Raw genomic sequence first — 26269 nt, 5'->3', positions numbered from 1 at the left:
ATTTACTCAATAACCACAATTCAGTCCAAACCCAGTCTTTAGGTACCATTGGTCCTGAATTGAGTTGGGCAAAAACATATGCCTGAATCAACACAAATTTATTTTTCTAATGAAGTCTGGGGATCTCTCATATTCCTTCATTCAACAGATATTTATTGAGCACATACCAAGTGCCTACTCATGTTCACTTGATGTAACAATGAACCAAAGATTCTTTATCCTCTTAGAGCTTACATTCTGGCAGGTGAGCAATAGACAAGTCAATTATATACTATATTCAAAAGCCATAAATATCATGGATAAAGCAAATAGCAAAATAACAAGCAACAGGAGTACCTAAGGTATGGGAAGGAGGTTACAAATTTTTTTTAAGACCCCCCACTTTTTTTTTTTGAGAGAGACACAGAGAGAAAGATAGCATGAGTGGGGGAGGGGGAGAGAGGATTCCCAAGCAGGCTCTGCACTGAGCCCAATGCAGGGCTCGTTCTGAAGAACTGTGAGATCATGAACTCCTCCTGAGCTGAAACCAAGAGTCGGAAAATTAACTGACTGAGCCACTCAGGAGTCCCAAGAGGGTACAGTTTTAAATAGCATGTTTAAGATAGGCACTGATGAGAAAGTAAAACTTCAGCAAAGACTTGAAGGAAATGAGATCACTAAGTAAGTGATGTCTAGGGATGAGCATTCCAAGCAGAAGGAAGAGCTAGAGAAAGAACTCAAGTTGGGTATGTTTAGGAACCTTGAGGAAGTGAGGGTGATTGGAGTATAGTATAAAGAGATCCCAGGTAGTAGGGGAGGGAGACAATGAGATCATGTAGGACCTTGTGAATCACTTATAGGGCTTTGGCTTGTGTTTCCAGTGAAATGGGGAGATATGGCAGGTTTTAATCAGGAGTGACATGATATGACTAAGTATTAATATGACTTTTCTGACTGATGTGTTGAGAGTAGACTCTAAGGGGGCCTGGATAGAAGTAGCAGTAGAAACTCAAAGTTTGAATCCTACTTGTGATCAGTCATTCGTCTCATAGTCTGTACTAAGGATAACATATTGAATGTTTATCCGTACTGTCCTGGGAATCTGGCTGCTGGGATTTAGATCCTGCTTCTGCTCCTTACTATTTTAGTAAGTGATTTAACTTTCTCGTTTGTAAAATGAGAGTACTATTAATAGCTCCTACAATTGTGGTAATTAAACTGATGCACGTAGCACTTTGAACAGTACCCAACAGTATAAACCTCCAACAATAATATTATCAGTGTTAGTATTATTCATCACCCCTTATTTGTCACTTGCCAAGTCATGTTAATTCTGCCAGTGTTTAATATTGGTCCCTTCCTTTCCATAGCTATTCTCAACATTCTAGTTCAAACCCACAGAAACTCTTGCCTGGACCATTATAGCCACTGCCTAATTGATTCCTTGCCTTCTTTCTTTCTGTTCCAGTCAGTGTTGCAGTCTTGCTGCTACATTGTCACGTTACTTCCATGCTGTGAAACCTTCATCAGTTCTTTTCCTCTTGCTTTCTGAATTATGCATGCACTTAATCAAGGCTCTTTTTCATGTAGTTTCAGCTTGCCCTCCTCTAACACCAAGTACCCAGTATTGCGTGCCTTTACTCAGATGTGTGGATCCTCTGCTCATTTTCTCTGCCATTTGAGATTCTTTTAATTTTACCTCAAGGTACCACCAACTACACTTTGTACTTCACTTCTCACAATAATATTCCCCAACTGGTACTCTAATCATTTGAGTACTTCTCTAATCCTTATATTTAGATTTGGAACATTAAACGCAAGGAATTGCGTCTCTCATAGCTTTATACCTATGTTCTTTTGTAGCTCCATACTAGGTAGAGATGTTTTAGTAAATATTTGTTGAATTAATTTTTTTTTTTTCCATTTGCCATTATTTTCCTCTAGGAATGATCAACAGCATCAAGCAGCTGATCTTGAATCTGAGGAAAATGTTATTCCAGATTCACCAATAACAGCCTTTTCCTTTTCTGGCATTAACCGGCTACGAAGAAAGGAGAACCTCCATGTCCGATACATAGAACACGCACACACTGAGCTGGAGCAGTCTGTGTGTACAAACGGTAAGGACTGGAGTTTCATTTTAGTTATCTGGTTTCATATGAAAAAGTATTCTTTTGTATGGTGAGTTTTTCTGTTATTCCATCTAGTGGAAGGAAGATAGTCATCAGTCAGGGAGCTTCTATTACAACTGTAAGTTTAACTTCCATTAGTGAAGTGACTGGGAAGGCATTTTCTGTCTAGATTATGTACAGGCCTTCATTGCTTATCTGAATATGTAAACATCCAGCATTTTATAAATGTGGTACATGTTTTTTTTTTCTTTTTTCCTTTTATTTAAAAAATATTCCTGGGTATATATATATCTGAGTGGATTAGAAGGAAAGGGGAAAGGAATTTAACATTAATTTTCACCTGTGTGCCAGGTAATAATACACTGAGCGATTTGAATGCATTATTACTAAATTTTAATTCATATGACAAGCTTGGAAGGGAGCTGTCAACATCTTCATTTTATAATGAGGAAAGGTACACTCTTTGGAGGGGTTAAATAATTCACTCAGGATCACCTGTCAAATAAGTAGATGAATCAGAATTCAAATAAAGATCCTCTTGGCTATAAACTTTTGTACTTCCCATGCGTTAAGTATAGCTACTCCCACCAGTAGTTTTAACTGGCTATTTTTGTTATAATTTGTAGCGATTGATGGTGACCAAGAAATGGCTCTATAAAGTATAAACTTTATGGCTTATCAGTGGCATATTTCTAATTCCAGGCCCATTTACCATTTCTGTTAAATACTTGGGAACTACCTTTGCGTGTAGCCCTGAAATTTATCATGTGATACGATGCAGTGATTATTTGTTTTAATGTTGATCTGGAGTAAATGGCAAAGACTTTTATTTTTAACCCTAATTGTTTATAACAAGGAAAGCATTTGGAGGGAAGTGGTGTACATACTTCTGGAGATGTTTTCATAATTCAGAATAAACTGTTTGCAGTAGCTATGCCTTTAAAATAATAAGTAGATCTTATTCTTTGATATTGGAAAATTGACACCTTTGTTTCCCCCATTTTATATGAGCTTTCATCACCATCTAGTGGAAGACAAAAGAACTGTTAAAAATCTTACATGTAATTAGGAACTAAAGTAAAAAATAAGGTCTTGGATCTAAAATGAACATTCAGGGGTGCCTGGGTGACTGAGTTGGTTAAGTGTCTAACTCTGGATTTCGGCTCAGGTCATGATTTCATGGTTCATGAGATCAAGACCCACGTCAGGTTCTGCACTGACTGCATGGAGCTTGCTTGAGATTCACTCTGTCTGCCCCTCCGCTCATGCTCCCGTGCTCGCTCTCTCTCTCTCTCTCTCTCAAAATAAACATTTAAGTAAATGAACATTCAGTCGCCTTTTAGTCTATCAGACAGAACCACTGTAGGTAAGCATTTATAATTTAGATAATGTTTAAATCCATCTATAAGAATACCTAGAAAAATCATCACAATTTTCTTTATTAGGAAAGTCTTGTTTTATATCTTGTATGATTGCTTCTGGTTTATTTCTTTGTCATATGAGAACAACCTGTAACTATTTTAAAACTTAATTTGTCTTTTTTAATCTTGCTCTAATCATTTTTACTTGGGATCTGAAATTTTGGTTTTAAAATATAAGATCAGGGTGCCTGGGTGGCTCATTCAGTTGAGAATCCAGCTCTTGATTTCGGCGTGGGTAGTGATCTCACACTGAGCATGGAGCTTGCTTGAGATTCTCTGTCTCTGTCTCTCTCTGTCTCTCCCTCTCCCTGGCTTCTGCACTCTCCCTCTCTCTTTAAATGAAAAAATAATTGTTTTATTTAAAATTTAATTTTAAACTTATTTATTTAAATAAAGTGACATCATTGGGGCGCCTGGGTGGCGCAGTCAGTTAAGCGTCCGACTTCAGCCAGGTCACGATCTCGCGGTCCGTGAGTTCGAGTCAGGCTCTGGGCTGATGGCTCGGAGCCTGGAGCCTGTTTCCGATTCTGTGTCTCCCTCTCTCTCTGCCCCTCCCCCGTTCATGCTCTGTCTCTCTCTGTCCCAAAAATAAATTAAAAAAAAATTTTTTTTAAATAAATAAATAAATGAAATAAAGTGACATCAGTCAGTAAAATTAAAATATATGTGTGTGTATATATATGTATAAATATAACCATTTTGAGCCATGCAAATTATTTTAAAACTGATTTAATGACTAGTTGGCACCCTTGCTTATTTTTTTTTAATTTTATATTTTATTTTTTAAAATTTATATCCAAATTAGTTAGCATACAGTGAAACAATGATTTCAGGAGTAGATTCCTTAGTGCCCCTTACCCATTTAGCCCATCCTCCCTCCCACAACCCCTCCAGTAACCCTCTGTTTGTTCTCCATATTTGTCTGTTTTGTCCCCCTCCCTGTTTTTTATTATTTTTGTTTCCCTTCCCTTATGTTCATCTGTTTTATTTCTTAAAGTCCTCATATGAGTGAAGTCATACGATTTTTGTCTTTCTCTGACTAATTTCACTTAGCATAATACCCTCCAGTTCCATTCACGTAGTTGTAAATGGCAAGATTTCATTCTTTTTGATTGCCGAGTAATACTCCATTGTGTGTGTGTGTGTGTGTGTGTGTGTGTGTGTGTGTGTGTGTGTGTGTGTGTATACACACCACATCTTCTGTGTCCATTCATCCATCGATGGGCATTTAGGCTCTTTGCATACTTTGGCTATTGTTGATAGTGCTGCTATAAACATGAGGGTGCATGTGTCGCTTTGAAACAGCACACCTGTATCCTGTGGATAATGCCTAGTAGTGCAATTGCTGGGTCGTAGGGTAGTTCTATTTTTAGTTTTTTGAGGAACCTCCATACTGTTTTCCAGAGTGGCTGCACCAGCTTGCATTCCCACACCCTTGCTTTTTTTTTTTTTTTCAAGTTTATTTATTTATTTTGAGAGAGAGAGTGGAGGAGGGACAGAGTGAGAGGGAGAGAGAAAGAGAATCTCAAGCAGACTCTGCACTGTAGGTGCAGAGCCCAATACCAGGCTCACAGTCACAACCCATGAGATCATGACCTTAATGGAAATCAAGAGTCAGACGTTTAACCAACTGAGCCACACAGGTGGCCCCTCATCCTTGCTTATTTTAAAGTTTATAGTGTGTTATAATATTATTTTCTAGTTATAATTAATAAGTCTATTTCCCTTTACTTTGTGCTTCTTTTGGTTTTCTTTGAATTAAATCCTTAAATATTGGAATGCTTTCTAAAAAAGCATGTTTCAGGATTTCCTTCCAGAAAATAAAAGCTCTAAAAAAGATTGCAGAGGTATATGATGCAGTATTCATTTTAAATGAACCTGACTGATTTGCAACAAATACATAAGGAAAAGATGCATTAAAACATTACAACTCTAGGAAACTTAGGTCAGAAGAAGCTTATTTGTTCTCGTCCCTCTCTCTGTCCTAACTTCCAGCTTTGTTTCTTAGTGATACCAAAGGAATGAACTTTTTATTAGAATCAGTAAAATACGACTTCTAATGCACTTAAGGACAGGTTTGTATTGGCTTATCAAAATAATATTTTGTATCATAATTGTTTGTTTATATGTAATTTCTTTTTTTCCCCCTTAGAACTCAGAAAACTTCCAAAGTCTTCAACTCATCCACAGAATAAACCTAATGAAAGTGAAATTCTGGTGGCTGACACTTGTGATCAGAGTCAGTCCCCAGTGTCTAGTAAGCATATTGAGATTTACTTCGTAAGTTTAAAATTTGTGGTTACTGGTAAGGAAGAGTGGCCAGAAGTCTGAATTACACAATATTTTCCATATGATTTTGTTTGTATTGTTGGTTGTGTAGTAATCTTTTTCATATTGGAAAATAATGTCCCATTATTCATATTAATATCTGTAGTCATATTAATATCCCTAGCCATGTTAATACAAATTGCTAATAATTTTAAGTAAACAGGCTTTACTGTGGTTTATTCACTCATTCAACAAATACTTAAGTACCTACTGTATACCACGTACTGAAGAGAACAAAGCCCTTAACTTCATAGAGGTTGTAATCTAGTTGAGGGAGAAAGAAAATGAATACATATTAGGTAGAAGCAAGTGTTCTGAAGCTGGGTCAGAAAAGAGACTAGAAAGCCTCACTTTAAAAATTGACGCTTGAGGAGAGATTTACGGAAGCAAAGAAGTCATATGGACATAGGGGGAAAGAGCATCCCAGGTAGAGAAGTCAGAGCTCGTAGGCCTTCAGATGAGCATGCTATTTGGTTCTTTATGAAGAATGGTAAGGAAGCCTTCATGACTAGGGCAGAACAGTGTGAGTGAAGGGGAGATTGGTTTGGGCAACTATGTTCTTTAGAGCTGCTGTTTATTAAGAGGAAAGAGACTAGGAGTATCAGGTTCAAGAATAGAGGTGGAGAGGGGTGCCTGGGTGGCTCAGTTGGTTGAGCATCCAACTTCGGCTCAAGTCATGATCTCGCTGTCCATGAGTTCAATCCCGCATCGGGCTCTGTGCTGACAGCTCGGAACCTTGAGCCTGTTTTGGATTCTGTGTCTCCCTCTCTCTCTGCCCCTCCCCCACTCGTGCTCTGTCTCTCACTCTGTCAAAAAAAAAAAAAAATATTTAAAAATTAAAAAAAAGAAGAATAAAGGTGGGGATAGGGGTGGTTAGAAATCAGAAGTTTGGTTTTGAGAATATTCTGAGATACTGGAGAGTCATTCAGGTAAGACTTTGGATGAGTAGTTAGATCTGAGTTTAGAAAGGTCTAAGATGGAGATATGAAAGGAAATTGTTAGCATGTAGGTGGATGAAATTACCAAGCAAGTGAATGTAGATAGGGAAGACAAGAAGTTCAAGTACTAAGCTCTGGGGTGCTTCATTATGTAAGGTAGTGGTTCTCAGGGGCACCTAGGTGACTTATTCAGTTACGTGTCCAATTCTTGATCTCAGCTCAGGTCTTGATCTCAGGGTCATGAGTTTGAACCCTATGTTGGGCTCCATGCTGGGTGTGGAGCCTACATAGAAAAAATAACATAAGGGGTGCCTGGATGGCTCAGTAGGTTAGGCGTCCAACTCTTGATTTTGCCTCAGGTCATGATCTTGCAGTTGGTGAGATCAAGCCCTGTGTCGAGCTCTACACTGACGGCGTGGAACTTGCTTGGGATTCTCACTCTTCCTCTCTCTCTCTCTCTCTCTCTGCCCCTACTCTGCACTTGCTCACACTGTGTCTCTCTCTTTCAAATAAACATTTTTTAAAAATTTAAGTAGTGATTCTGAACTATTTTTCCCACCCCCACACTAAACTTTTAAGATGTTTTTTCCCCTAATTATTTTTCCATGAAATTTCAGTACTGCAGATACACTGTATGAGTGTATGGATGTAAGTGCTTTATGTATAAAAAGATTATTTTGCCTTCAAATAACCATTTTTCACCTCTTTAGAGGCAATATTACAACTGTCTAGATGGTGATTTAGAGGTTGTGAAAATGAGGAGGAACCAACAAAGTAAGTAACCAGAGAAGGAGCTGCCAGGGAGATAGAAGAACTGAGATAAAGTAGTGTCCTTTGAGCCAAGTGGAGAGAGAAAGAAGTGGTCAACTGGCAGACTGTGCTAATAGGTCAGGCAAGATGAAGACTGAAAATTCACTATTGGATTTGGTCACATGCAGATCTTCTGAGTGTTAACGTGAACTGTTAAAGTGTAATGGTATTCCTCTAGACTGTTGCATGCTCAAGAGAAGCGAGCGGAGAAAGCAGAGAGCACTTGTAAACAAGTCCTTCAAGATGTTTTGTGGTAAAGGGGAGGGGAAAATGGGACAGTAGCTAGAGAGAAAATGGGCCAAGCTAGGATGTTAGAAGATGGGATAGTACAGCATATGCAGCATATTTTTATGCTGATGGAAAGATCAAGTAAAGAGAAAGAAATGAGTCATTCTAAGGAAAGAGGAAACTGTTACTACATCTGTGAAAAGGTAAGGGGAGATGGGATCCAGATGCCAGTTGGAAGGGTTGGTCAAGGTTAATCACTTACTCATTTAGTATGAGTACAAAACTTATACTCTAAAAGCTAAGAAATCATTTCATATTAGTGTGTGTGTGAGAGGACAGACTGTCTAGCAAAGGGTGCTGAGGATGTAACACTGAGTGGTAGATCCTTGCTTGTCTGCACTCTGGGGCACATTCTCCTCTGCTGCTGCCAGGATTTTGCTCCCTCCGTTGCCCTCTTAAATCTTCAGCTTCTCTGCAAGTTCGTTCTTTTCAAAATATGCACATGTTATCTTCCATCTTTTAAAAATAACCCCTGTTGGGGCGGCTGGGTGGCTCAGTCAGTTAAGCATCCAACCTTGGTTTTGGCTCAGGTCATGATCTCATGGTTTTGTGAGTTTGGGCCCTGCCTTGGGCTCCGTGCTGACTGCAGATCCAGCTTGGGATTCTCTCTGTCCCTCTATCTCTCTCTCTCTCCCTCTACCACTTCCCCTCCCCCATTCACACTATCTCTTTCTCTGCCAAGTAAATAAATAAGCTTAATTTTTTTTAATAAATGACTAAATATGAATAAAAGTAACACCTCTCTTAATTGTCTCCATTCTTAGCTACAGCTTCTCTTCAAAGCTGAAAAAGTAGTCTGTGTTCAGTAGCTCTTCTGTATTATCTCCCATTCCCTCTCTTCACCTCTCCACACCCCTGTGGGAGAGAGAGAAATCCCTCACTGACCTGTCTGGGCTCATATCCTACTACTGTTATAGCTTTTGCATTTTGATTCCCAGCAATTAAAACACCTATAGTTCCCTAAACATGCAATTTTGTTTGACATATCTGAGCCCTTACACGTACCTAGAATCCTTCTTTCTGTCCCCAGCCCGTTTGACCTATCAAGTTCCTCTTTCTTTCCAGGGTCAGATTAGGCATCGCTTAGTGTATCTTTCCTTGATATTCCCAAGGCAGATTTAGGAATCCTTTCTTTATGTTTAAATCACCACTTATATGCTCCTTTAATGTTCCTTTAATGTGTATCACATTTTATTGCGATTCTTTTACTTTCTGTTTCACCCGTATAAGCCCTGAAGCTCCTTGAGGACAAGAACCTTTTTTCCTTTGATCAAGTGCCTAACACATGCCTAGAACATAGTATGTGCTCCATAAATACTTGTTGACTGGTTGAAACTCTGCATATATAAAGCTTTGTAAAATACTTGAACACAGGTGATTTCTGTATTTAGCTTAAATCTTGAAAATAATGCAGAGTTGAAAATCTCTTCTACAAAGTATATTGTCATAAAAGGCACTATAAATATGGTTTTATATTCATGCTGTAACTTAGGGCACAAGAAATCCAGCACAATTATATATGATTTTTTGGGTTTGGTTTTTTTTTTTTCTGAGTGACAATGAGAAAAATAATCTGCCCATTGCATTCAGTCCATTTAGGAAAAGTAGGAAATCTTAGCTGAAAAAGTTTGGCAGATGTAGATGTTAGATACCTGCAATTTATTGCCATTTGTAATAGATATTTTGAACTTTTTGGCACAGATGTTTGCACAGAATTTTAAAATTATTCAGTGCTATTTTGTAAAGTGGTTCTTTGAGCCTCTTACTTTCCTTTTTTGTATTTTTCAATACATGTCATTTCTACAGTTGTATAATTGTTTTTTTTTTTTTTTTCCTCCTAACTTAGAAACACATGGAACAAACCGTTGTCCTACTGATAAGTCATCTTTTAATTTGGCTACAGTTGTTGCTGAAACACTTGGACTTAGTGTTCAAGAAGAATCTGTAAGTAATTGTTTAGTTTGGTGAAAATATGAATTAATTGGTGTCCTTTAGTGTCGGTGTTTAGAGTATTAAGCAAAAGAAAAATTATTTTATCCCAGGGTCATCAGATAAAGACCTAGAACAAAATTGATGTGGTTAGAAAGGCCTATTTATAGTCTCTACTCCAGCAGTCCCAGAAATCTGGGGTCTTTAGAATTCTTGGCATATAGGTTGTGGGTTGAGTCAAAATTTTAGGGAAGTGATGATGGCATAGAGGGTTTGGCCAACCCTTTCCTGTTTACTCTATCCTACCTACCCCTATCCTGTTCCATCTAACTGAAGACTTAAACCTTAAGGTTGGTTTCAGAATTTATTGGAATTTTTCAATATCCTACTTGCAGAGTTGGATAGGGTTTGATTTGGAAAACAGGCTGAATTCTTTGGGTTCATCTGATTCTGTGCCATCTGATTCTTAGGGATTGGGTCAGAAATTGATCCCATGAATTAATTTTTGTTGTTTTAGTACTTCTTTATATCAGACACATTCACTTTGTTTCTTAATTGGTCCCTAAAAATAGAAAACTTAAAATTGCAGAATTTTAAGTTTTATTTATTTAAGTTTTATTTTGATACCACTTTAAAATAGTATTCCTTTGCTTTAGTCAGTAAATGTATATGTGCTCCTACAAAATTGTCTTGCTGTTAAAGTTTTAAAAATTGAATTGAGGGGCACCTGGGTGGCTCAGTCAGTTGAGCATCTGACTTCAGCTCAGGTCATGATTTCACAGTTCGTGAGTTCAAGCCCCATGTCAGACTCTGGGCTGACAGCTCAGAGCCTGGAGCCTGCTTTAGATTCTGTGTCTTCCTCCCTCTCTGCCTCTCCCTGCTGGCACTCTTTCTCTCTTAAAAATAAATAAACATTAAAAAATAAAATAAATAAAAATTGAGTTGATTTTTCATTATGTTTAGATTTTTTTCTTTCTAAGTTTTAAATCCCTCTTCAAGTGGTAATGGGTAATTTTTAACCTTTGAACTTTAAATGTGTTTTAATGGTTTCTAATTCTTCCTACCCATAAATCTGACAAATAAGTAGTTTAAGCACCAGATAAATTAAGGGAGCTGATCTCTAAAGACAAGTTTCTTGAGGTATGATCCACAGGCCAATGGCATCTGTATCACCTTAAACTTTTATTAGATATAGAGAATCTCAGACCCCACCCAAGACCTAACTGCAAGCAAACTTGTGTTTTAACAAGATCCCGAGTTGACTTGAATGCATGTTAAAGTTTGAGAAGCACTGCTCTCTGAAGGAGTCTTTTAAATTCATCTTCTGTCAGTGTAAATAATTATCTTTATTCCTTTCCCCCCATCTAAATAACGTTTTTTGGAATTGGAGTTTATGGAGTTTTGCATATGAGTAATAGAATGTGCTTATGTAAAATATTGGGGCTTTTCTCTCTCTAAACTTAAAAGTGCTTCATATTTTTTTTTATTGTGAAATGCGCATAACAATTCAGTGGCATTTAGTACTACACAGTATTACACAGTATTACTACACACTACCACATCTCTGGTTCCAAAAAATTCTCATCTTCCCCAAAATAAACCCTTTACCTGTTAAACATTCAGTCCTCATTCCCGACTACCCACAACCCCTGGCAACCACCAGGCTGCTTTTTGTCCTTATGGATTTAGCTATTCTGGATAATTCATGTGAATGGAATTTTGCATTATGTGGGTTTTGAGTCTGGCTTCTTTCACTTAGCCTGTTTTTGAAGTTCATCCAAATGGCAGAATGTATCAACATTTCATTCCTTTTTAAGAATGAATAATCTTCCATTGTATTTATATACTTTATATTTTACTTTTGAAGGAATCTCAGGGTCCCACGAGCCCTCTTGGTGATGAACTCTATCATTGTCTAGAAGATCACAAGAAACAATCTTTTGAGGAATCTGTAAGAAACAATGAAGATACTTTAAGGTAATTTGGGGCACTTTAATAATAACTTGCAGACTATTGGTGAGATCTCATTACAGTTGAGTTCCATATAATATAATGATTTCTCTCTGTCAGCATATTGTATTAATTTTTATTTTAAAAATATTTTTCCCCAGTTCATGGTCAATTGAGGGCTTTTTGCATTACTGTAGAGAGAGGAATATTATTTTTGGGGTCTTTTTATACTTCTATCAAGCAGTAGTTCAGAGTCCAGCCTTGTTACTCTGCCTCTATAAAGATCCAGTCATCCCTTCTGTGTCTGTATTTCCAAAAAAATGTTATATATGGATGTTATATAAAATGCATTTATAAACTTAGGTGAATTTTCAAGATTGTGTTGTGTCTTATATTTACTAATTTCAGAACATCCACTAACTAATCTTATCTATATTTGTGTAGTATTTTGCTTTTTTAAAAGTGCTTTCAGCAGTGGGGCACAGGGGCTGCATAGGTCAGTTGGTTGAGCATCGGACTCTTGATTTAGACCCAGGTCATGATCTCATGGTTCATGAGTTCAAGCTCCTCATCTGGCTCCACGCTCACAGTGTGGAGCCTGCTTGAGATCCTCTCTCTCCCTCACTCTCTCTCTGCCCCTTCCTCTCATTCTCTCTCTCTCTCATTTATTTATTTTTGAGAGAGTGAGGAAGAGAGAGCAAGCGGGTAAAGAGAGAGGGAGAGAGAAAGAATCCTAAGCAGGCTCCACACTATCAGCACCAAGCCTGATGGAGGGCTTGAACCCCCAAACCACAAGGTAATGAGCTGAAATTGAGTTGGATGCTTAACTGACTAAGCCACCCAGGCACCCCTAAATAAATAGAGAGAGATAAAGAAGAAAGACAACTTTAAAAAAAGGTGCTTTCAGTTTTAGATACATATATCACATTTAATTTGTCATCAAAGTAACTCATGAAAGTAGGTTTTTGATTACTCCCATTTTTAGTCAACAAAAACACAGCTCCCCAGAGGTTAAATGTCTTATTTAATACTACATAGCTGTTAATAACTAGAGCCAGAGCTCTTACCCATGCCACATCTTCTAACTGAAACCTAATACTCTTTCTACTACCGTAACTGTCTCCTCTGCTAGAAGCAGGCTAGGTCTTAAGTTATGTTCAATTCTGTAGTATAAGATTTTTATTTTTTGAAGTTACTTATTATAAGATTTCATAACAAAAGAATTTAGGTCCCCAGTGAATTTATTAAGCTCTGATTTTCGTATATAGTGAAATTGCTTAAATTACTAGGAAAAATATTTATGGAGAGGAATATCAAGGTATTGAGATAAATTTACTGTATCATTTTCCTCAGCTTTTTGTCAGCCAAATGAAGAGAAGCTGACAACTCTACCCTATTTCAAATGTTGGTTAATTATTTGAGTCTAATACATGGCTAAGACCTCACTACTAATATTCTATATTAGTGTAAGTTTTCTCATATGCTTGTCTTTTAACTTTTACCCTATTTCTTTTTGCTACTCTTTATTTTTTCAGGTTTTCAGATTCTAATTCAAAGACTCCTCAGGAAGAGTTAACTACTCGGGTATCATCTCCTGTATTTGGAGCTACCTCTAATGTGAAACGCAGTTTAGGTTTGAATACAAGTTTGTCCCCTTCTCTCTTAGAGACTGGGAAAAAAAACCTTTTGAAAACAGCACCCTTCAACAACACTTCTAATTCTAGACTAGGAAAAACAACTTCAAAATCTGAAGATAGTGCCCTTTTCACACAGCATAATCTTGGGTCTGAAGTGAACAAGATCATTAGCCTGTCATCTTCAAATAAACAGATGCTTATAAATAAAAATATAAATGAACCCAAAAGTGAACAGGATAGTTTTGATCACATTAAAGATGCTGTCACTGATAAACATGCAGTGCCACTGAAATCACTGGGAGGCAGAACATCCAAAAGGAAGAAAATTGAGGAAGAAAGTGAAGATGAAGGAAGCTACCCTCAGGCCTCTTTTGATAAAGAAAATGCTTTTCCTTTTTTACTGGATAGTCATTCTTCCGTGAATGGAGACTATGTGATGGATAAACCTCTGGATCTGTCTGATCGATTTTCAGCTATTCAGCGTCAAGAGAAAAGCCAAGGAAGTGAGACCTCTAAAGTCAGATTTAGGCAAGTGACTCTCTATGAGGCCCTGAAGCCCATTCCCAAGGGCTCTTCCTCAAGCCGAAAGACCTTAAGTGGGTGCTGTATATTAACCAGAGATTCCCCAGAGGAGCCCTGTTTACAGGCGTGCGTCCTCCCGTCTTTGGGTAAATCATCTCCAGATAATAAAACACCATTACAAATCAAGGAAGAAAATCCCATCTTTAAAATCCCTCTACGTCCGCGTGAAAGTTTAGAGACAGACAATCTTTTTGATGATGTGAAGGTTAGTGTCAAATGTTCAAGTATTTTTATTAAAAGAGTTGTTTGTGATTTTATCTAGATGCTAATAATTCTTCCTGTTTTAGGGAGCTGATTCTCATGAGCCAGTAAAAATAGGCAGGTCAGTCCATGGAGCATGTGAACTTACATCTGTTCTTCAGTTAAATCCATGTAGAGTTGCTAAAACAAAGTCTGTACAAAACAGTCAAGGTATGTATACTATAAATAGTATTTTCAAAAAAAAAGTATTGGGGCATCTGGGTGGCTCAGTCGGTTAAGTGTCCGACTTTGGCTGAGGTCATAATCTCGCAGTTTGTGAGTTTGAGCCCCGCATCGGGCTCTGTGCTGACAGCTCGGAGCCTGGAGCCTGCTTCAGATTCTGTGTCTCCCTCTCTCTGTGCCCCTCCCCTGCTCCTGCTCTGTGTCTCTCTCTCAAAAATAAATTAAAAAACACTAAAAAAAAATTAAAAAAAAAAGTATTTCCATTCTTTTGTAATGACTTTGAGTGTTATAGTATATACATTCTTTGGATATATTGAATTGTTTGGGAGAAAATGTTATTTCTTCCTGCATATTTGTGTTTATGGGATGATTCTCATTGGTTTCATTTTACATATGATTTTCCTGCTCTCATGCTTTTTGAAAAAATGAATTGAGTAATTGTCTTTAATACCTACTTTTATATGCGATTTCGTGGATTTACCTCTTCCATGTTATTTATTTTCTTTACAAAAGCTTTAAGAATTTTAAACTATATGGAATTTTAAAATACATAAAGTAGAATTTTCATCATCCAAACTTTGTTCCTCACTCCATAGGTAGCCTGTCCATATGTATATATCTATTAATGTGGGGTTTTTTAAGCTTCTTGTTAGAAAATCTTTTCTTTGCTTTTAATTAATATGTATGTTAATTTTTTCATAATTTTGCTGTGTTTTTAAGGGAGTCTTTTTTTGTTTTTTGGCTACGAAATTTTTCTGTACTTCATATGCAGTATTTTTTCTTTTATTCTTCTTTGCAAAGTGTTTCCTTCATTCTGGGTTTATTTTCTTTTTTTCTTGAAGCACATTCTTTAGTTGTTCTTCCAACTAAAACGCTTTGTTTTTTCAGAAAGTTTCAGTTTCTGTATGAAAAACCTTTTTTCACTCTCACTTCTGATTTTCTTTTACATTTTTGATTTTGGGTTTTTTGTTCATGGTTGCTCTAGGGATTATAGTATACCTGCATAATCTTTCTCAATCTACTTAAAGTTAATTTTGCCACTTTGTGTTCCGTGGCTGTGCTTTATGTAGTTATCATGTATGCCCACATGCATTGAAAACTACACAGTGTTACAGTTTTAACTTTTAAAACAATTTTTGATACAAAAATCACTCATTCAAGTGTACAGTTCATTTACGTATATCCTCACAGAGTTGTGCAGCTGTCATTGTAGTCTAAGTTTAGAACATTTTCATCACCTCAGAAAGAACACTACCCATTAAGTTAATATGCAAAATGTGTGAAGAACTCACACAGCTCAACACCAAAAAAAGCAAATAATTCAGTTTAAAAATGGGCAGAGAGGGGTGCCAGGGTGGCTCACTCGGTTGAGCATCCAACTCTTGATTTCAGCTCAGGTCATGATCGCAGGGTCGGGGGATCGAGCCCCACATCAGGCTCTGCACCAAGTGTGGAGCCTGCTTGAGATTGTCTCTCTCTCTCTAAAATAAAAGGTGAGAGACAGAGGACATGAGTACACAGCTTTTTCAAGAAGGCATATGGATCACCAACAGATGCATGAAAAGATGTTCAGTATCACTAACCATCAGGGAAATGCAAATTAAAACCACAATGAGATATCACTTTATACCTGTTAGAATGGCTAAAATAAAAAACATAAGAAATAACAAGTACTGGCAAAGACATAGAGCAAAAGGAACCCTCATGCACTATTGGTAGGAATGCAAATTGGTACAGCTATACTTTGTTTCTTTTCTTTTCTTTTTTTTTTTTTTTTTTAATGAGCACATCTTTTATTTGTAAAATAAAATGGAAAGGGCCTTTCACAAAAATTAACTACACATACTTTTCAGAAGGAAAACAAGAGCTCAAGGTAAAAGATTACTTTTTCCAACGAATTTCTTTATATATATATATACATATATATATGTGTGTGTGTGTGTATGTGTGTGTGTATATATATATATATACGTATACATGTATACGTATATATATATATACACACAATTTATTGTCAAATTGGTTTCCATACCATACCCAGTGCTCATCCCAACAGGTGCCCTCCTCAATGCCCATCACCCACTTTCCCCTCTCCCCCACCCCCCATCAACCCTCAGTTTGTTCTCAGTATTTAAGAGTCTCTTATGGTTTGCCTCCCTCCTTCTCTGTATCCTTTTTTCCCCCCTTCCCCTCCCCCATGGTCTTCTGTTAAGTTTCTCAGGATCCACATATGAGTGAAAACGTATGGTATCTGTCTTTTTCTGCCTGACTTATTTCACTTAGCATAACACTCTCCAGTTCCATCCACATTGCTACAAAAGACCATATTTCATTCTTTCTCATTGCCAAGTACTATTCCATTGTATATATAAACCACATCTTCTTTATCCATTCGTCAATTGATGGACATTTAGGCTCTTTCCATAATTTGGCTATTGTTGAAAGTGCTGCTATAAACATTGGGGTACAAGTGCCCCTATGCATCAGCACTCCTGTATCCCTTGGGTAAATTCCTAGCAGTGCTATTGCTGGGTCATAGAGTGGATCTATTTTTAATTTTTTGAGGAACCTCCACGCTGTTTTCCAGAGCGGCTTCACCAGTTTGCATTCCTGCCAACAGTGCAAGAGGGTTCCCTTTTCTCCACAGGTACAGCTACTTTGGAAAATGGTATGGAGGTTCCTCAAAAAATTAAAAATAGAATCACCATATGATCCAATATTTCCACTACTGGGTATTTATTTACTTAAAAGAAATAAAAATACTAATTCTAAAAGATCTATGCACCCCTATGTTTATTATATTATTATTTACCATGGCCGATATGAAAGCAATCCAAGTATCCATAGATAATGGATAAAAAAAGATGTGGTTATGTATGTACAGTAGAATATTCAGCCATAAAAAAGAATGAGATCTTGCCATTTGCAACAACATGGATGGACTTGGTATAATGCTAAGTGAAATAAGTCAGAGAAAGACAAATACCATATGATTTCTCTTATATGTAGAATTTAAGAAGTAAAACAAACAGAAGAGGCAAAACCAAAAGACTCTTAAACACAGAGATCAAACTGATGGTAGCCAGAGGGGAGGAGAGGGGTGGGGAATGAGTGAAATAGATGAAAGGGATTAAGAGTATGCTTATCTTATGAGCACTGAGAAGTGTATAGAATTGCGGAATCATATTGCACAGCTGAAACTAATGTAACAGTGTATGTTAATTCTACTTAAGTTAAAAATTTTTTCTAAATAAAGAGCAATACCCATTACCAATCATTCTGCATTCCTCCCCTCTTCCCCAATCCTAGGCAACCACTAATCTACCCTCTGTCTCTATAGATTTGCCTACTCTGGAGTTTTCATATAAATGGAATCATATAATATATGCTCTTTTGTGACTTAATTTTACTTTCATTTTTTTCATTATTACAAATAATGCTGCTATGAGCATAGCTGTTGACTTACAATTTTATGTAGATGTATCTTTTCATTTTTCTTGAGTTACATAGGAGAAGAATTGTTGGGCCATATGCTAACTCTGTTTAACCTTTTGAGGAACCGTCTGCTTTCCAAAGTGGCTACTAGCACATGAGGTTCCCACTCTCCACATTCTCACCAATGCTTGTTATTATCTGTTTTTTTTACTCTAGCCATCCTACTGCATGTGAAGTAGTATATCATAGTGGTTATGATTTGCCTTTCCCTGCTGGCTAATGCTGTAGAACATCTTACTGTTTGCTTTTTGGCCATTTGTGTATCTTCTTTGAAGGGATTGTCTGTTCAAATCCTTTGCTCATTTTCAATTGGAGTATTTTTCTTATTGAGTTGTAGACTTCTTTATATTCTCTATGTCCTAGATAGTCTCTTTAGCAGATATATGATTTTCAAATCCTTTCTCCCATTTGTGGATCCCATAATGGTTTAAGAATTTTTAAAATCCATTTTTAATTCTATTTTTTTCTCCTTATTGAAGATGTATCCTTTGAAAATAACCAGTGGAGCATAGATCCAGGAGCAGACCTTTCTCAATATAAAATGGATATTACTGTAATAGATACAAAGGTAAGTTAGAAAATAAAACCAAAGCACATGTGGTTATTCTAGTAAGTTGTTAGTTACCTTCCTCTCCTAACTCACTCTGTGACCGTAACATAATCGATTACATACTGCTTAAAACCTGCATTTACTCATTCAGAAAACTAAGAAAGAAAAATGCTTTTTCTTCTAACTTTATGATGCTTTTGATAATAACTCTTTTGGCTTGTATTTAGGTTCTGTGTAGTTTAAGAAATTCTTTTTCACTTGGTACCTTATTCCTGAAGTATTTCACTGCTGCTGCAGTATAAATTGTTCTTTGTGTACGCTGATGTTCGTTACTGTGAGGCAGGCTGGAGAGGAAGGGAGGAGAGGCTCAGGGAGTTCAATGGAGTGTACCTCTCCCTTCCCTTGGCAGCAGGCTTTCTTTTCATAGGCTTGAGAGAAGATGCTTGTACGTTGAAGCTAAAATACTTCACAGGCATATATGTATAAATCTATGTATATTCCTAAAGGGTAAAAATAAATATAACTTAATGCTGAAGTATACACTTAAAATATGGTTAAAATGGTCCATTTCATGGTGTGTATATTATACCAAAATTTTAAAAACATAAATATAAGGCCATGCAGGATAATTGTTAAAATTTTTGAATTTTTAAATATTTAGGATGGCAGTCAGTCACGATTAGCAGGAGGAGAGACAGTGGACACGGACTGCACATTGGTTAGTGAAACGGTGCTTCTAAAAATGAAGAAGCAAGAACAAAAGGGAGAGAAAAGTCCAAGTAAGATTTGATTTTTTTTTTAATTTAATAAAAATGTGGAGGGAAGTTTATAGTCATACCATTACATTGATGACCACAAGTGACCTCTTCACCGTAAACCAGGATTTTCATCTTTTAATAATATTAGATTTTTCTTAGTAAAGCTCACTTTCATTATTTCAAGGGAAAAAAATCTTTAGCCAAAATATTTTTTTTTCCCAGAAAAAATTTAAATTGTTTCCAAGGTTCAGCAGTCAGCTGCCTGTTTTGTAAATAAAGTTTTATTGGAACACAGCCTCAGTTATTTGTTTATGTATTGCCTATGGCTGCTTGCATGGTACCATAGCAGAGTTGAGTAGTAGCTGCAGACCTTATTGGGCCCTCAGGCCTAAAATATTTCCTCTCTGACCCTTTAAGAAAAACTTTGCTGATCTCTGGTAATTATCTCTAGATCTATTTTGTAAAAGGAAATCTTGAGAGTCCTGTTTCAGAAATATGGATTTCCAGAGTAATTTATAGGGTAAAAAGGGGAGAGTCTACTGAGAAGTATTTGTATAGATTTGCAAATTAGCAGTTAACCAAGAATAATGGTGTATATACTGAGCTACTCTGCCATATTTTGCTTCTACAGAAAAGGGGATTTGGCCAAATTAGGGGTCTACAGCCTTTTGTAAGAACTTAAGTCTTCATCTAGAGCCTTGGTTTTCCAAAAGAGGTGGGAACAATGGAAGGATTTTGGTTGGCACCACCTTAGCAACACTCCTAACTACAGATGTGTATGGCGTGAGAGCAACTAGACAGGAATAGTGTCACTTACACCCTTATGTATTAAGGGGTTAAGACCTGCCACGGGGGATGCAGTGCAAAAAGCAAGGACACTCTCCAGTGATCAGCTGTTAGAAACTGAGGACATTCAGACTGTATGTACATTCCCTATCTTCTTCTGAATATTCTTTAGTCTACCTGCCCAGGGCTGAAGCCAGTCTTGTCCTTGCTTTTTTTTTTTTTTTTTGAAACACTTTATCTCTTGCTGCCCTAACTGCAGTAAGTGAGAAAAAATTGTAGTAGTCTGTGCCTTAATTCTTTGTTCTTTCGGAATGAGTAACTGCATGACCAAATAGCTAGCTGCCTACATTGAGAGGACAGTACCTATAAACAGAAAAAAACCTTTAACAGTGATTTATTGTCCTTTTATAGTGAACAACACTAAGGTAACTTTCTTCTTCAGAAGGTACTTTGCTTTTGGGGCGCCTGGGTGGCGCAGTCGGTTAAGCGTCCGACTTCAGCCAGGTCACGATCTCGCGGTCCGTGAGTTTGAGCCCCGCGTCAGGCTCTGGGCTGATGGCTCGGAGCCTGGAGCCGGTTTCCGATTCTGTGTCTCCCTCTCTCTCTGCCCCTCCCCCGTTCATGCTCTGTCTCTCTCTGTCCCAAAAATAAATAAAGAACGTTGAAAAAAAAAAAAAAGAAGGTACTTTGCTTTTAAGATTACTTTGTTCTGGTACCAGCTCCTAATATTATTGAAAAAAAAAAGAAAAAAGGCAAAACTAAAATATGACTACTGTGGCTTCAGTATATGTGCTGCTGAAGCGAGCACTGACTACTGTGGCTTCAAATGTGTCAGGTCACTTCAAAGAATATGATACTTTCCCAAATATGTTTGAAGCAAGAATCATGTGGAAGTAAGGTTAGAATTTGAACTAATGAGTGGAAATAGTTTTGGCTACATAGATATTGTGCATACTATTGCTATATAATAAATCACTCTGATAACTTAGGGATTAAAACACAACAGTCATATTCTTAGCTTTCGTAGTTTCTGTGGTCCAGGAAAATTAATGGGGATATAATCTATAATCTATGTTTTCAAGTATTTCAAGTCAGAAATCAGACCAACAGGTATAGTTCAGTCAGTAGAGCATGCGACTTTCACTCTTAGGGTTGTGAGTTCAAGCCCCATGTTGTGCATGGAGCCCTACTTAAAAAAAAAAAAGTCAGACCACCAACATAAACTAGGGGGGTGCCTGGCTGGATCAGTCGGTAGAGCATGTGACTTTTAATCTCAGGGTTGTGAGTTTCAGCCACACGATGGATGTGGAGATTACTTACCAAGATTTTTGAACATTAAAAAAAACCCATGAAGTAGTGACTTAACATTGTGATTTACTAGCAGTATATACAGAATACTTGGGATACCTAGCACACTGCCTGGCACATAGAAGTTGCATATTACTTACAAATTTGAACCTCAATGTAAAAAAAAAATTGTTTAATCATTCAGTAAATACAGAGCTGCAGTTCTATAAAGGGAAGTGTTTCAGAAACTGGAAATAATGAATAAACAGAACAAAGGTACCTACTTCATGGAAATGCTTTCTAATTTAAGGGGAAACAAATGTGGGGTATGATAGATGATAAATTGTGGAGAAAGATAAAACAGGGTAAGGGTGCTGCAGCACCATGGATTAGGGAAGTTGTAGTTATTTTATAGAGAGTAATCTTGGCAGGCTTCTGCTCTATCATGTTTGTTGGCCAACTGGATCTATTTCTGTTTTTTAGTAAACTGCTGTTTTTCAAAATGTGATTATATAGTGAGAAATGTAGTTAGTACTCTGAAGATGAATTTAGCACTTAGCATATCAAATAAGGAATTTGTTCCTTTTATTAATACTAAATTACCAAGTGTTAATGGTGGCATAAAATTAAGCAGATGAGCAAGGTGTATAGATTTGAATGTCCACTATTTATACATATCTTATTTATTAAGCTTCATATTTTTCATCATTCTGATGCATTTTCTGTTCCTCACAGTTTTTTGATAGGACTCATTTTAGTGCAGTATGAATTATACATGGACTAATAGAAAAAGTTTTTTAATGTTTGTAATGACAACAACAAAAAGCATTCTCTGCGTATGAGTAAAGGACATTTAAAGCCCTAACATAAAGTCTTTGTAAATACAGTAACTACCTAGGCTTGGGGATTTACTGTTGCCTCGTGTACATCGGAGACCAGTTTATCTTGTGGCAGTTACTATAAGCTTCATATTGGTCTACGTAGAAAGCAAAAAGCTTGCTTGTTGCCCTAAGCCAAAGCTCTTTTACATAGATGGAGAAAGAAAAATGAATGATAGCTTGGAAGATATGTTTGATCGGACAACACATGAAGAATATGAATCCTGTTTGGCAGATAGCTTTCCCCAGGCAGCAGCTAAAGAAGAATTGTCGACTACCACAAAGAAACCAAACAGTAAGGCTATTTTCTTTCTAATTATGGCTTCTCAATTATACTAAGTTCAGTAAATTAAATCACCAAGCTTGATGAGGTAGGTAGGTATGTATGTATGTATGTATGTGTATGAGGTATGTATTAACAATTAAAATTAACAATTAAATTAACAATTAAAATTTCATATTTCTTTTTTTTAATGTTTATTTATTTTTTGAGAGAGAGAGAGAAAGAACACAAGCAGGGGAGGGGCAGAGAGAGAGGGAGACACAGAATCTGAAGCAGGCTCCAGGTTCTGAGCTGTTAACACAAAGCCCGATGTGGGGCTCAAACCACGAGATCATGATCTAAACTGAAGTTGGACGCTTAACTGATTGAGCCATCCAGGTGGCCCTAAAATTTCCTATTTCTTGTATAAGTTTCTTTTAGATAGTTTTCTTTTTTTTTTTTTTATAAATTTTTTTTTCAACGTTTTTTATTTATTTTTGGGACAGAGAGAGACATAGCATGATCGGGGGAGGGGCAGAGAGAGAGGGAGACACAGAATCGGAAACAGGCTCCAGGCTCCGAGCCATCAGCCCAGAGCCTGACGCGGGGCTCGAACTCACGGACCGCGAGATCGTGACCTGGCTGAAGTCGGACGCTTAACCGACTGCGCCACCCAGGCGCCCCACTTTTAGATAGTTTTCTTTTGAGATAGTTGCAGACCAATAAAAGTGTTACAAAAAATACTTCAGAGGATTCCCTGTACCTTTCATTCAGTTTCCCCTTATGTTAACATATGACCATAAAGTATTCATCAAAACTAAGAAATTGATTGAATACTATGAATTTCTTTATATAACTTACAAATAATGTTTGTAAAAGTTTTGAAAAGGTTCTTTATTAAGTAATAAGTTAATCATTGTAATAGAGTGGGAAGAGAAAGTTTTGCAGAAAATTCAGACTAACTTTGTTTGAATGCTTTACCTTCCCAGACAAAATAATGTAGCTACAGGTATCAGTGTCTTTTTAGAATCCTTTTTTTTTTTTTAATGTTTATTTATTTTTGAGAGAGAGAGAGACAGAGCATGAGTGGGGGAGGGGCAGAGAGAGAGAGACAGGGAGACACAATCTGAAGCAGGCTCCAGGCTCTGAGCTGTCAGCACAGAGCCTGACACGGGGCTCAAACTCACAGACCACGAGATCTTGACCTGAGCTGAAGTCAGATGCTTAACTGACTGAGCCATCCAGGTGCCCCTTAAAACTCGTTTTATTAGGGATGCCTGGGTGGCTTAGTCGGTTGAGTATCTGATTCCTGAATTCAGCTCAGGTCATGATTTCAGGTCATGATTCAGGTCATGAGATCGAGCCCCGCATTGGGCTCCATGCTAATAAGCATGGCCCCTGCTTAAGATTCTCTCTCCCTCTGCCCCTGCCCCATTCATGCTCTCGCTCTCTCTCTTAAAAGAAAAAAATTAAAGAAATTCTTTTCATCAGAAACAGTGGTTTATAATGTAGGATAGTAATCAAAAGAAGAATAAGTGAAACTCTTAAGCAGATAATCTGAATTGAAAGTTAGTTAAAATTCTTGCTAAATGTCTCATTTTCTTGTTGTAAGTAAAAAAGAACTTTTAGTCTAGTGCAAAGGTTATAAATGAGAACACCTTCTGCTATGGTAGTCTGTCTTGATGATGTTTTCTTTGTGCTTCCATCAGTTTTAAAAAAATACAGCCTAGGGGCGCCTGGGTGGCTCAGTCCCTTAAGCATCCCTTTGGCTCAGGTCATGATCTCATGGTTCATGTGAGTTTGAGCCCTGCATCAGGCTCTCTGCTGTCAGCTCAGAGCCCACTTCAGATCCTCTGTACAGGCACCACCACCAACCCACGTCTCATTCACTCTCTCAAAAATAAGCAAACATTTTAGAAAAAAGAAGCAAAAAAGAAGCATTTCAAGCTCTGACCTCTGGGGTTCGCAACCTTAAAAGGTCTTTCTTTCACAGATTGAAAGTTCATTTGTTTTACAAAACACAAAGTGACCACCACAGGATCACTTGAAATGAGAGGAATCAGAATCTTTGGATCACTGCAGAATGCCCCACGGGAAGCCCATAGCATCTCTGTATCATAAAGAATTCAGAGTTGACAAAACTCTATTTATTTTAAATGTAAATTGGATTGCATTATCTTCTCACTTTTAAAAACCTTCACTGAAAGGATATTTGGATGTCCAGTAAGCACATGTAAATGTCCTCAACATTATTGGACATGAGGGACTGAGATACCACTGCCCATCCACTGAACCGGTTTTTTTTTTTTTTTTTAATTTTTTTTTTTCAACGTTTTTTATTTATTTTTGGGACAGAGAGAGACAGAGCATGAACGGGGGAGGGGCAGAGAGAGAGGGAGACACAGAATCGGAAACAGGCTCCAGGCTCCGAGCCATCGGCCCAGAGCCTGACGCGGGGCTCGAACTCACGGACCGCGAGATCGTGACCTGGCTGAAGTCGGACGCTTAACCGACTGCGCCACCCAGGCGCCCCTTCACTGAACCGGTTTTAAAGTCTGATAATATCCAGCATTAGCAGAGGTGAAGAACAATTGGAACTCTCATACTTTGCTGGTGGAGATATAAAATTGTACTGTGGAAAAGAGTTCAGCAAGATTTTTTTTAACAGCTTTATTGAGGTTTGTCAGTTTTTTATAAAGTCATGTATACACTCGCCCTATGACCCAGCAATTCCACTGCCAGGTATATAGACAAGAAAAATGAAAACACATTCACAAAAGATTGTGTTCAGAAATGTTCATAGCATTGCTATTTGTAGTAGCTCAAAACTGGAGACAACCCAGATGTCCATCAACAGATGATTATGAATTGTGGTAAACTCATATAATGGAATACTATCTGTCAACAAAAAGGAGGGTCCTAGACTCAACAATGACTTGCCCAAACCTGTTGAGCTAAAAAAGTCCAAAAGATGGACAAGAATACATACTATGTAATTCCATTAATACAGAGTTCTAAAACAGGTATAACTAAGCTGTGGTGGTAGAAATCATCCCTCCATAGTGGGGGAGGAGAAACATCAGAGAACATTCTTGTGCTTGAGAAGCAAAGGAATAGGAGGAAACTTCCAGGGGGGATGGAAGTTCTATGTACGCCTTGATTTAGGTGGTAGTTGCACTGGCGTGTACATTTGTCAGAATTAATCCTAGTATACTTAAAATCAGTGTGTTGCCTGTAATAAAGTCGATTCTTTTCAAAAGTCTTCAGTGCACTCTATTGCATTCACAACAAAATTCAAACTCCTTTTGGCCTCCAGGGCCCATCATGATCTGGTACTTGCCCACCTCTTCAATCTCATCTTTCCTAACACTTACCTTTCTTTGCTAAATCTCAACCACACTGGCCTTTTATTAGTTCTTATAACATCCCATACTTTTTCCCATCTCAAGACCTTTACCTAGAATATTCTCCACTCCTGCTTCTTGTGGCTGACTTCTTTTTATTCATCAGTTACTACTTTCCATGTCCTTCCTCAGATAAGCCTTAACTGTCTACTTAATGTCTGTTTCCCTCACTGTGGTATAAACTCCATGAGGACAAGAGACCTGGTTTCTCTTGTTGGACATTGCATGTCCAGAACTTAGAACAATGCTTGGTAAATTTGGACTATTTGAATAGACAATAGCAGTTGGCTGTTTGGGTCCAGACAACTTGAGATTCAGGTCCATGAACTTTAGTTCTTATCTCTAATTTTCTGATAAAATTCTTTAACCTCTGTCTCCTACTTAATCTACCTCAAAGACACATTATAAAAATCAGGACTAGGGCATCTGATT

General features: G+C 37.4%; 1 protein-coding gene across 5 annotated transcripts in view; it reads left to right on the top strand.

Moving 5' to 3' along the window:
- Positions 1-26269, top strand: part of RBBP8 (RB binding protein 8, endonuclease) — a 110954-nt gene that overhangs the window by 73637 nt on the left and 11048 nt on the right. For all 5 annotated transcript variants that reach the window (XM_058692524.1, XM_058692523.1, XM_058692522.1 and 2 more), the window contains 9 exons: positions 1924-2099; positions 5685-5789; positions 9743-9840; positions 11693-11802; positions 13311-14199; positions 14282-14405; positions 18392-18480; positions 19124-19241; positions 22326-22466. In XM_058692524.1, the coding sequence (XP_058548507.1) occupies positions 1924-2099; positions 5685-5789; positions 9743-9840; positions 11693-11802; positions 13311-14199; positions 14282-14405; positions 18392-18480; positions 19124-19241; positions 22326-22466 (1850 nt within the window). The remainder of the gene's footprint in view (positions 1-1923; positions 2100-5684; positions 5790-9742; positions 9841-11692; positions 11803-13310; positions 14200-14281; positions 14406-18391; positions 18481-19123; positions 19242-22325; positions 22467-26269) is intronic.

Source organism: Neofelis nebulosa, chromosome 11, assembly GCF_028018385.1.
Source record: "Neofelis nebulosa isolate mNeoNeb1 chromosome 11, mNeoNeb1.pri, whole genome shotgun sequence".
Lineage (NCBI taxonomy): Eukaryota > Metazoa > Chordata > Mammalia > Carnivora > Felidae > Neofelis > Neofelis nebulosa.
This window is presented reverse-complemented; position numbering and strand designations above follow the sequence as displayed.